Source organism: Nicotiana sylvestris, chromosome 3, assembly GCF_000393655.2.
Source record: "Nicotiana sylvestris chromosome 3, ASM39365v2, whole genome shotgun sequence".
Lineage (NCBI taxonomy): Eukaryota > Viridiplantae > Streptophyta > Magnoliopsida > Solanales > Solanaceae > Nicotiana > Nicotiana sylvestris.
The window spans coordinates 48162875-48175891 of record NC_091059.1 but is presented as its reverse complement, the minus strand read 5'-3'; the positions used below and the strand labels follow the sequence as shown (position 1 = coordinate 48175891).

The following is a 13017-nucleotide window of genomic DNA, read 5'->3' as shown; positions in this document are numbered from 1 at the left end:
CTTCTTAATTTTTTTTTTACACTTATGTTATTATTCTAATATTTCTATAAAGTCATACTTCATAATCTTAGAAAGAATAAGTCATCCACAAACTTGGCTTATAATGAGTGATGCCATTAAAGTTGAACTTTGTTATTGAATGAGGATATATGCATACTTAACTATATTAAAATGATAGATTATTTTTTAATATTTAAATAATATTCTCATTTCCAACCCTTTATTTTTTGTGATTTCATGTAGTTGCTCATATTTGTTTCCCCATAATTGTGCTATTATTTTTGTTTTGAAACTACATCTCCTAATATTAGAAATAATAAGTCATTAATAAACTTGGCATAGAATGAGTGATGTTATTAAACTAGAATCTCACTGTTGAATAAGGTTATAAACTTATGCTTTTTTTTATTTTGAATTATATTTACTACAATTATATTGAATCTTATTTATATGTTATGTTGTAATTTGACATAAAAGTATTTTGCTAATTTTTATTTGGATTTCGAATTTATAGTATATTTCGATTCCATTTTATTTGTTTTAGTATTGACTTATTAGTTCAAATTGCATGCTATTCATTTTCAGTCAGAATGGATAGATTATTTTTTTTGTAAAATATTTGGGTATATTAATCTTTTTATCAAGCATGCAGTCCATGATATTTTTAAAATTATGTACTTTTAATTTTTATAATTAATTAAAATAAAATATTATTAATCTGAAAAATATGTGTCAATTAATTTTACAATTCTAGTTACAAATAAATGATTAGTGATTAATATATTTTCAGGAAAAAATATGTATCTTAAATATCAAATTTAATATCATTTATAAAGGCATATATTTGTTAAATCTTAACTTTTAATTTTTGATAATCAACTTTATATTTAAAATTTAATTTAACTATGTCATTACACTTGGGCAACCAAACAGTACATTTATAATTATATTACATTATGACAAACAAACAAGTCGTTGTAATTATAATACTATGTAATTACTACCTTATTAATTACACCAATTTCAATTACCTAGTGGCTTTCTAAACAGAATCTAGGTATTATTAATAATTACAAGTACAATGGATTTAGGATTTGAAGTCCGTGGATTACAATTGAACAAACAATTCCCTAGTGCAACTGATTCGAACTTAGCTTTTAAATACAATTAAAGAAATGTTCAAGATTATAATATAAACGACAAAGGCCTAAAAATATCACTCAACTTTCAGAAATGGTCTATCCATGCCATCCGTTAAAAAAATGTTCATTTCATGCCACTACCGTTACACATTTGGCCCATTCATGCCATTATTGACTAACAACTCAATTTTTTATTTAGCCCATCCATGCCATTGTCGTTAGTCAATAATGGCATGGATGGGCCATTTTTGTAACGGCAGTGGCATGGAAATAATAATTTTTTAACAAATGGCATGGATAGACAATTTCTGAAAGTTAAGTGGCATTTTTAGGCCTTTTCCATAATATAAATCAAGATGTAACGACCCGACCAATCGTTTTTCTTTATAGATCCTCGTTCTCTTAAATAAGACTTTTCATAAGTATTTTTACCATTTTATGACTTGCGGGGATGGTTAGTTCGGGATTTGGAAGGGTTCGAGTTGAAATCGAAACGTTTGGTTCCTTAAGGTTGGATTAAAAGGCCAAGTTTGACTTCAGTCAATATTTTTAGTAAACGACCTCAGAATCGGGATTTGATGGTTTGAATAGGTTTGTATGATGATTTCGGACTTGGGCATATGTTCGGATCGAGTTTTGAATGACCCGGGAGCGTTTTGGCGCCTAATAGTGAAAGCTGGTTCTTGAAGATTTTAGAAGTTCTTCAAATTTTGTTTGGAGCGGGTTTTGGTGATATCGAGGTCCAAATGGAATTTCGATACCGAAAATAATTTCTTAATAACATTTAAGACTTGCACGTAAAATTGGTATAATTCCGAGTAGTTTAAGTACGTTTCGGCGCATTGGAAGTAAATTGAAAAACTTGAAGTTCTTAAGTTTGATTCAATTGGTTTTTGGGTGTGATTCTTAGTTATAAGGTTGTTTCGGGCATTCCGAGAGTTCGAGCGAGTCTGTTTTATGATTCCAAACTTGTGAGTAAGTTCGGGCGGGGCCCCGGGCGCCCCGAGTGTCAAACGGACGAAGCTCGGACCAAGTTGGAAGTTTAGGGCAGCAGCTGAAGCTCCCTAGTTCTGTCATAATCGCACCTGCGCATGGCCAGCCGCAGGTGCGTGCCACGAGCCGCAGAAACGAAGGAGGGAGGACAACAAAGGCACCACAGGTGTGGACGTTTTGGCGCACCTGTGTGACCGCAGGTGCGAGGTCAGTGGTCGCAGGTGCGGGCTTGTGCGCAGATACGGCCCCTTGAGCTCGCAGATGCGGAGCTTGGCCGGTAGAAAAAAATGTGCACATGCGATAGCTTTTCCGCAGGTGCGGGATCGCAAGTGCGGCCAAGGCACCGCAGGTGCGAAATTGCTGGAGGCAATGAGGTTTATTAAATACGTAACTTAGGCATTTTTCTCCCATTTTCTTTCACTCCTGGGCGATTTGAGAGCTTTTAAGAAGGGGATTCCGATCTAGCTTTTGAAGGTAAGTAATTTCTACCTAATGTGAGTTTAATACATAGTTTATGTGTAGATTATAACATGTAAAATTGTGAAATTTATGGGTTAGATGGAAAACTTAAGATTTTGATTAAAATGAGATTTTACCACGAAAATGATTATGAAACTTAGTGAAAATCATATATTTATGTTCCTAAGATTATGGGTAACAATTTTCTTCGAGAATTTCCGGAATTCGGGCACATGGGCTCGGTGGTGAATTTTAGGGACCTTACAATTAGGGTTGGGTAATCACTTTAATAGTTAAAATATGAACTTTTGAATATATATTGATTGATTTTTACTCTATTTGAATAGTTTCGGATTGTTCGGCACTGATTTGAGGGTTTGAACATAAACTTAGAACGGAAAGTAGGCTTTGAGACCAGGTAAGTCTCTTTTCTAACCTTGTAAGAAGGAATTTACCCCATAGGTGAACTAAATTAATATGTGTAACTATTTGTGGGGGCTACGTACGCACGAAGTGTCACAACCCAAATTCCATATTAGGTCGTGATGGCGCCCAACATCACTGTTGTGCAAGCCAACACTAATCGATTAATAAATTCTCATTTGTGTAGTTAGTACGTGATGACTTCCATTTTAGATTTAAGAAACTTATAGTTTAAAATTTTACGCATATTTCAATGGAAATGATAAATACGAATCTCAATAATGAAAACAATCCAAAACATCATAGTCTATTAATGTGTGTGCCAATACATGGTGTCACAAGTGTGTGGGTAATCTAGTAGAATATACAAAACCATACTATCCTACTATCTGGAAAAGAGATAAACAGGAATATAAAGACAAAAGAGAGACTCCAGCTGCTGCAGATCGGCTCAAAAGGGCATCTCAACGGAAAGTCTCGAGCTGAGGAGTCCACTCTATGCGCCGGACTGATGGCCAGATGCACCTGCCTCAAAGCCTGTACAGTCAAGTACAGAAGTGTAGCATGAGTACATAAAAATATGTACCCAGTAAGTATCTTGCCTAACCTCGTAGAAGTAATGACAAGGGGTCGACTCCGACACTTACTAGGGCCAGCAAGTATAATAATATGAAGTTCAATATATTTAATTTATAAGGCATGTAGATAACAACAAGCTCAAACAAGAATAATTATTGAAAAATTCTTTCATCCAATGAATAAAACTAGACACTTTCCTTATTAAAAATAAATAAAAGATCTTTCAAACAATAAATCATACTAATTATAAAGGTCAAATACTACCGAGGACGTTCGGCCCGATCCAACATAAAAGTAAACTGTGCACTGCCGAGGATCGAACGATCCGAACCATATATACATTTACTATCCTGTCGAGGCGAACGGCCCGCTCCTATGAGAGTAGTGAAAACAATCATCCCGCTCGCAGAATATACTTGCGACACGGTTAAGTATAAATATAGCTTAATGTTTTCCTCAATTCTTATCAAAATAAATATCTACTTGAAAACTTGAAATCATAACATCTTCAACTTAATCCCAATCAATGCAAATAAGCAATTATAATCAAATAACGGTACACACAAAGCATGGTGCAAGCCTAGAACTACCCGAATAGTAGCTACATACGGACTCTCGCCACTTCGTGCATATGCATACCCCACAATTAATCATGTATATATATATTAATTAAGTTTACCAAAGGGAAAATTTCCCCCTTACAAGGTTAGAAAAGAGACTTATCTCGTTTCGAGCCTACTTCCAACTCAAGAATGCGTTCAAACTCTCAAACTGGAGCCGCACAATCTGAAACTATTCAAATAGTGTAAAAGTCCATCATTATAGGTTTACAAATTTATATTCTAACTATTAAAGCGATTATCCAACCCCAAAGGCAAGATTCCTAAAATTCAACCCTAGGTCTACGTGCCAAATTCCGGAAATTTTCGAAGGAAGTTGTTACCCATAACCCAAGGATCAAGAATATATGTTTTTTACTTCATTCCATAACGAATTTCGTGGTTAAATATTGTTTTTATCAAAACCCTAGGTTTTACTCTAACCCCATGATTTTCACTAAACTTTACATGTTAATCTACCCAAAGTCCAAGTATTTAACTCATATATAATAGGAATTACTTACCTCTAAAATCTTGGTGAAAATTCTCTCTCAAGAGCTCCAAAATCGCCCAACCTTTGAGTGGAAATGAGCGAAAAATGGCTAACTCCAGCAATAAATGAAGGTCATTGCCTTCAGTGGTTTTCGCATCTGTGGTCCTGGGCTGCACCTGTGCCCACCGCATCTGCGAAAAAGTGTTCGCTTCTCCAAAATTCCCCTGGGTCGGCTGGGCCACTTCGGCGGCTCCGCTTCTGCAGAAAAGATGCCGCTTCTGTGGTTCCTCGGCTGGCCACACATGGCCGCATCTGCGATGGCCTAGCCGCTTCTGCGGGCTCACACCTGCGGGCTCACACCTGCGGCTGGCCAACCGCAGGTGCGGTTATGATAGAAGCCTGGAGCTCCAACTCCTTCCCACATTTTCAACTAATCTCGAGCCTCATTCGATTGACACTCGGGGCCCTTGGGGCCCCGCTTTAACACACCCACAAGTTTGTAATGATAAAACGGACTCGCTCGAACTCTCGGAATGCCGAAAACAACATTAAAACTAGAAATTACACCCTAAAACCAATTGATTCAAACTTATGAACTTCAAGTTCTTCAATTTACTTCCAACGAGACGAAACACACTTATACTACTCGGATTGACACCAAATTTTGCTTGCAAGTCTTAAATGACATTGCAGAACTATTCTCAGTCTCGGAATTCTGTTTGCACCTTGATAACACAAAAACCCGCTCCAAACCAAATTAAAGAACTTTAAAATCCTTAAGGAATCAACTTTCACTATTAGGCGCCAAAATGCTCCCGGTTCATCCAAAACCCAATCCAGACATACGCCCAAGTCCAAAATAATAATACGAACCTATTGGAACCGTCAAATCTTGATTCCGAGTCCGTTTACTCAAAATGTTGGCCGAATTCAAACTTGGCCTTTTAAACTAACCTTAAGGAACCAAATGTTCCAATTTCAACCCAAACTCTTCTAAATCCCGAACCAACCATCCTCGCAAGTCATAAATCAGTAAAAGAAAGTACAGGAAGTCTTATTTAGGGGAACGGGGTTCTAAAAAGCGAAACGACCTGTCGGGTCGTTACATTCTCCACCTTTTAAACAAATGTTCATCCTCGAACGGGTTTAGATTCATACTTGAATTTTCCAAATAAGTGTGGATATCTTCTTCTCATGTCCTCCTCGGACTCCCAGGTCGCCTCCTCGACTGGTTGGCCTCTCCACTGGACCATTACCACATAAACCCTCTTGGATCTCAACTGGCGATCCTGTCTATCAACAATGGCTACTGGCTCTTCCTCGTAACTCAAGCTCTCATCTAGCTAAATAGTACTGAAGTCTAACACATGAGACAAGTCGGCGTGATACCTCCGAAACATGGACACGTGAAAAACTGGATGAACCCCTGACAGGCTGGGAGGCAACGCAAGCTCATAAGCAACCTCCCTAACTCGCCTCAGCACCTCAAATGGGCCTATAAACCTTGGGCTCAACTTGCCCTTCTTCCGGAATCTCATAATACCCTTCATTGACGAGAGTTTCAAGAGAACCTTCTCGCCAACCATGAATGATACATCACGCGCCTTCTGATCCGCGTAACTCTTCTATCTAGACTGTGTTGTGCGAAGTCTCTCCTGAATTATCTTTACCTTTTCCAAGGCATCCTTCATAAAATCTGTACCATACAACTTACCATCCGATAGGAGAACAATATCGTTGGCCATATAAAGCCTCAAAATGAGCCATCTCGATGCTGGACTGATAACTGTTATAAGCAAACTCGGCCAAAGGCAAGAACTAATCCCACTGCCTTCCAAAGTCAATCATACTATGCTCTAAGTATGTCCTCTAGAATCTAAATTGTCCACTCCGACTGCCTGCCAATCTGTGGGTGATATGCTGTGCTGAGCTCTACACGGGTCCCCAACTCACTTTGTACGGCTCTCTAGAAATGGGAAGTGAACTGAGGGCCTCTATCTGATATGATAGAAATAGGCACACCGTGCAACCGAACTATCTCCCATATGTAGATCAGAGCCAGCCTCTCAGAAGTATAAGTAGTCACAACCAGAATGAAGTGTGCCGACTTGGTCAACAAGTCGATAATGACCCAAACTACATCAAACTTCCGCAATATCTACGACAACCCAACTACGAAGTCCATAGTAATGCGCTCCCACTTCCACTCAGGTATAGGCATCTGCTAAAGTAGGCCACCTAGCCTTTGGTGGTCATACTTCACCTGCTGGCAATTCAAAAACCTAACCACATACTCAACTATGTCTTTCTTCATCCGCCACCATCAATAATGCTGCCTCAGGTCACGATACATCTTCGTAGCACCTGGATGAATATAATACTATGAACTGTGTGCCTCATCCAGAATCCTCTCCCTCAAACCATCGACAGTAGGAACACATAGGCGACCTTGGAGTCGTAGAACACCATCCTCTCCAATAGAAAGCTCATTGGCACTGCCCTGTAGCACCGCCTCTCTAGGAACTACCAAATGCGGATCATCGAACTGCCGAGCCTTGATCTGTCCCAATTATAAAGACTGAGGGACAACACACACAAGGACTCAGCTGGGCTCTGTAATATCTAACCTCACAAGTCTGTTAGCCAAGGACTGGATGTCCAAGGCTAGTGGCCTCTCCTCCGCCGAGATGTATGCCAAGCTACCCATACTCTCTACCTTCCTACTCAAGGCATCTGCGACCACATTTGCCTTGCCCAGATGATAAAGAATTGCGATGTCATAATCTTTCAGTAACTCAAGCCACCTATGCTACCTCAAATTGAGATCCCCCTACTTGAATAAATGTTGTAAGCTACGATGATCAGTATAAACCTCACATGACACCCCATAACAATTGCTGCTAATTCTAGGTCGTGCACAGGATAATTCTTCTCATGAATATTCAATTGATGTGAAGCATATGAAATAACTCGGCCCTCCTACATCAACACGCATCCCAAGCCAACTCGTGAAGCATCGCAATATAGTGTATACATCCCTGAATCGGAAGGCAACACTAGAACTAGTACTGTAGTCAAGGCTGTCTTGAGCTTCTGAAAGCTCGCCTCATAATCATCGTACCAACGAAAAGGAGCACCCTTCTGGGTCAATCTAGTCAAAAGTGATGCAATGGATGAAAAGTCATGCACAAATCGATGGTAGTAACCTGCTAATCCCAGGAAACTCCTGATCTCAGTCACCAAAGTGGGATGTGGCCAACTCTGAACTGCTTTAATCTTCTTGGGATCTACCTTAATACCCTCTCCCGATACAACATGCCCCAAGAATGCCACACACTCTAGCTAAAACTCACACTTGGAGAACTTAGCATATAGCTTCTGCTCTCCCAATGTCTGAAGCACCACTCTCAAATGCTTCACATGCTCCCCAGGCTATGTGAGTAAATCAAGATGTCATCAATGAAGACAATAACAAAGGAATCAATATAAGGCCTGAACACTGTGTTCATCAAGTCCATAAATGTTGTTGGGGCATTAGTCAAGCCGAAGGACATCACTAGAAACTCATAATGACCATATCTTGTACGGAAGGCAGTCTTCAGAACATCTAAGTCCCGAATCTTCAACTGGTGGTACCTCGATCTCAAGCCGATCTTAGAAAACACCCTAGCACCCTGCAACTGGTCAAACAAATCATCTATACGAGGAAATGGCTACTTGTTCTTGATGGTGACTTTGTTCAACTGGCGGTAATCAATGCACATCCACATAGTCCCATCCTTCCTCTTCACAAATAACACTGGTGCACCCCAAGGTGATACACTGGGCATCACAAATCCTTTTGCTAACAACTCCTCAAGCTGCTCCTTCAACTTTTTCAACTCTTTGGTGCCATATGGTACGGTGGGATAGATATGTGATACACTGGGCATCACAAATCCTTTTGCTAACAACTCCTCAAGCTGATCCTTCAACTTTTTCAACTCTTTGGTGCCATATGGTACGGTGGGATAGATATAGGCTGGGTACCTGGAGCCAAATTAATACAGAAATCAATGTCACGATCCAGCGACATGCCTGGAAGGTCAGAATGAAACACATAGGTGAACTCCCGAACTACTAGCACTGACTCAATCATCGGAGACTCTGCGGTGGTATCCCGGACATAGGTTAGATACGCCAAACACCCATTCTCGAACAGATGTCGAGCCTTCAGGAAAGAGATAACCCAACTAGATGAACTAACGGAGGAACCCTTCCACTAATATCGGCAACTCTGGCATCGCTAAAGTAACCGTCTTGGCATGGCAATCAAGAATGGCATGATACGGAGATAACCAATTTATGCCAATATGACCTCAAAGTTGATCATGTCCAGTAACAGAAGGTCTGCTCTAGTCTCGTAACAACAGAATGTAACCACACAGGACTAGTAGATCCTATCCACAACCACAGAATCGCCCACAGGGGTGGACACATAAACAGGAGTACTCAAAGACTCACGAGGGATATCCAGGAAATGAGCAAATAGAGATGACACATATGAATATGTAGACCCTGGATGAAATAATACTGAAGCATCCCTACGCATACAGAAATAATACCTGTGATCATAGCATCTGAGGCCACTACATCTGGTCTAGCCGAAAAAGCATAGAATCTAGTTGGAGTGCCGACTGGCTGGCCTCCGCCTGGCTGAACTCTCCCTGACTAGCCTCCACCTCTAGGACGGCCCCTACCAACCTATCCCCCACCTTTGGGTAGCCGTACAGCTGGTGCTGTAATCATAGGCTGATGACCTTACTGTACTGCCTTGCTCCGAAGTTTGGGCCAAAACCTCTTCATGTGACCCAGATCCCCACACTCGTAACAACCTCGCGGTGCCATAGACTACTGTCTTGAAGCCTGACCCTGATGGCCTGAATACCTACTAGAAGAACTCTAAATGGCTGGTGGGCGGTATGAACTCTCTGGCATAGCACCCAAATAGGCACTGGAAGAACCCTGATGACAAGAATACCCATCGGAGGAACCCTGAATAGTTAGTAGGCGGTAAGAACTCTCTGGCATCGCACTAAAATAAGGCCTCACTGGAGCACCTCGAGGAGGTAGCGGTGCTAAATATAGGGGCCTGCTGGGCTGGCCCCTCCCAATCTGACCTCCGTTCCTAGCTGGGGCACCTTTAAACTCTCTAGAGAATTGGGTCCTCTTGTCCTGCTGAAACTGCTCTCTACCCCTCTAGCCATAACCCTCAATCCTCCAAGAAATCTCTACCACTAACTGATACTCAGTACCCATCTCAACCTCTCGGGCCATGCTAGCTCGAATACCGGGGTGTAACCCCGCAACAAATCTCCACACTCTCTTTGAGTCCGTAAGAAGTATCATGAGTGCATGGCGAGACAACTCAGAGAATTTCGCCTTATAGTCGGTCACCGACATCTGATCCTGCTCAACCTGCTCAAACTGACACCATAACTCTTCCCTCTGAGTGGGTAGAATATACCAGTCCAATAGAAGCCGTGTAAACTAATCCCGAGTCATGGGGGAGAACCTCTCGGTCTACTGAGAAGGTAAGACTGCCACCATCTATGGACCCTACCCTCTAACTGGAAGGCTGTGAAATCCACTCCATAGGACTCCAATATCCTCATGTTGTGAAGTCTGTCCCTGAACCTATCAATGAAATCCTTAGCATCCTCATGACGCTCACCTCCGAAGATAGGAGGGTGTAGCCTAGTCCATCTATCCAACAACTTCTGCAAATCGGCGTCCACAACTAGTATGGCTCAGGTTCCACTACTGCAACTGGCTGGGCACCGACCGTGGGTAGTGTACCCGAAGTCTGGTATACGGCAGCTGCATGCCCAGGAGCCTGAGCAGTAGGAGTCTGTGCTCCCCCTCCTGCCTGAGATATAGTTGGGTCTGCTGGAAATAAACCAGCCTGAGTCATGGAGTCCATGAACCGCAGCATACGGCCCATGACCTCCTAGAAGCCCGGTGTTATCATAAAATTCACCGGGGCAGGCTCTGTTGCGAGCACCTTGCCCTACTCCTCGATAGTGGGATCCCCTGCTAGATCCTCTGATGGTGAAACTAGTGCAGCTCTGGGACGCCCTCGTTCCCTACTTCGGGTTGGTGCCCTCCCCCGGCCTCTACCTCGGCCTCTAGCAACGGGGGAGAAGCTCCTCCCAGGTCTAGAACGTCCGTCGTACGCGTCCTCACCATTTGTGAGAGAATAGAATAAGGAAATTTAGTACATCATCAACTACACGATAGGAGATGAATAAAGAGTATTTTCCTAACACCCTATAGCCTCTCGAAGATAAGTACAGATATCTCTGTACCGATCCGCAAGACTCTACCAGGTTTGCCTATAACTTGTGAGACCTACGTGAACCTAGTGCTCTGATATCATGTTGTCATGATCCAAATTCCATATTAGGCCGTGATGGCATCCAACACCACTGTTAGGCAAGCCAACACTAATCGATTAATAAATTCTCATTTGCGTAGTTAATACATGATGAATTCCATTTTCTATTTAAGAAATTTATAGTTTAAAACTTTAAGCATATTTAAATGGAAATGATAAATGCGAATATCAATCACGAAGACAAGCCAAAACATCATATTCTACTAATGCGTGTCCCAAAACCTGGTGTCACAAGTGTATAGGCAATCTAGTAGAATATACAAAACCATACTAGCCTACTGTCTGGAAAAGAGATAGACAGGAACATAAAGACAAAAGAGAGACTCAAGCTGTTGCAGATCGGCTCAAAAGGGCATCTCAACGGAAAGTCTCGAGCTGAGGAGTCCACTCTATGCGCCGGACTGATGGCCAGATGCACCTGCCTCAAAGCCTGTACAATCAAGTACAGAAGTGTAGCATGAGTACATAAAAATATGTACCCAGTAAGTATCTCGCCAAACCTAGCAGAAGTAGTGACGAGGGGTCGACTCTGACACTTACGAGGGCCAGCAAGTATAATAATATGAAGTTCAATATATTTAATTTACAAGGTGTGTAGATAACAACAAGCTTAAACAAGAATAATTATTCAAAAATCCTTTCATCCAATTAATAAAACTAGACACCTTTATTATTTAGAAAAAAGAACTTTCAAGTAATAAATCATACTAATTATAAAGGTTTCGGTTCTATTATCACACACAAATACCACCGAGGACGTTCGGCCCGATCCGACATAAAAGTAAACTGTGCACCGCCGAGGGTCGAATGATTTGAACCATATATATATATTTACTATCCTGCCGATGCGAATGGCCCGCTCTCATGAGAGTAATGGAAACAATCACCCCGCTCGTAGAATATACTTGCGACGTGGTTAAGTATAAATATAGCTTAATATTTTCCTCAATTCTTATCAAAATAAATATTTACTTGGAAACTTGAAATTATAATATCTTCGACTTAATCCCAATCAATGCAAATCAACAATTATATTCAAATAATTGTACACACAAAGCATAGTATAAGCCTAGAACTACCTGGACATAACAGGAATAGTAGTTATGTACAGACTCTCATCACTTCATGCGTACGCAGCCCCCACAATTAATCATATATATATTAAATTCACTTAAGGGGAAATTTCCCCCTTACAAGGTTAGAAAAGAGACTTACCTTGTTTCGAGCCTACTTCCAACTCAAGAATACGTTCAAACTCTCAAACTGGAGCCGCACAATCCTAAACTATTCAAATAGTGTAAAAGTCCATCATTATAGGTTTATAAATTCATATTCTACCTATTAAAATGATTATCTAACCCCAAAGGCAAGGTTTCTAAAATTCAACTCTGGGCCACGTGCCAGATTCCGAAATATTTTGAAGAAATTATTACTCATAACCTAAGAATCAAGAATATATGATTTATACTTCATTTCATAATGAATTTCGGGGTTAAATCTTGTTTTTATCAAAACCCTAGGTTTTACTCTAACCTCATGATTTTCACTAATCTTTGCATGTTAATCTACCCAAAATTCAAGTATTTAGCTCACATATAGTAGGAATTACTTACCTCTAAAAGCTTGGTGAAAATCCTCTCTCAAGAGCTCCAAAATTGCCCAACCTTCGAGTGGAAATGAGCCAAAATTGGCTAACTCCCGCAATAAATGAAGGTCCTGGGCCACACCTACGCCCACCGCATCAGCGGAAAAGTGTCTGCTTCTGTGGAATTCCCCTAGGTCGCTTCTGCGGGAAGACAACCGCTTCTGCGGAAAAGATGCCGCTTTTGCGGTTCTTGGGCTGGCCACCCATGGCCGCATCTGCGATGGCCTAGCCGCTTCTGCGGGCTCGCA

General features: G+C 41.1%; 1 protein-coding gene across 1 annotated transcript; it reads right to left on the bottom strand.

Moving 5' to 3' along the window:
- Positions 1-7068: 7068 nt before the first annotated feature.
- LOC104213580 (uncharacterized) lies at positions 7069-10671 on the bottom strand. Its single transcript, XM_070169052.1, has 6 exons — positions 10543-10671; positions 10299-10447; positions 8423-8717; positions 8042-8120; positions 7758-7894; positions 7069-7248 (listed from the first exon to the last, which is right to left on the bottom strand). Exons 1-6 carry the CDS (start codon positions 10669-10671, stop codon positions 7069-7071), a joined length of 969 nt encoding a protein of 322 aa, XP_070025153.1.
- Between the last annotated feature and the right edge of the window lie 2346 nt (positions 10672-13017).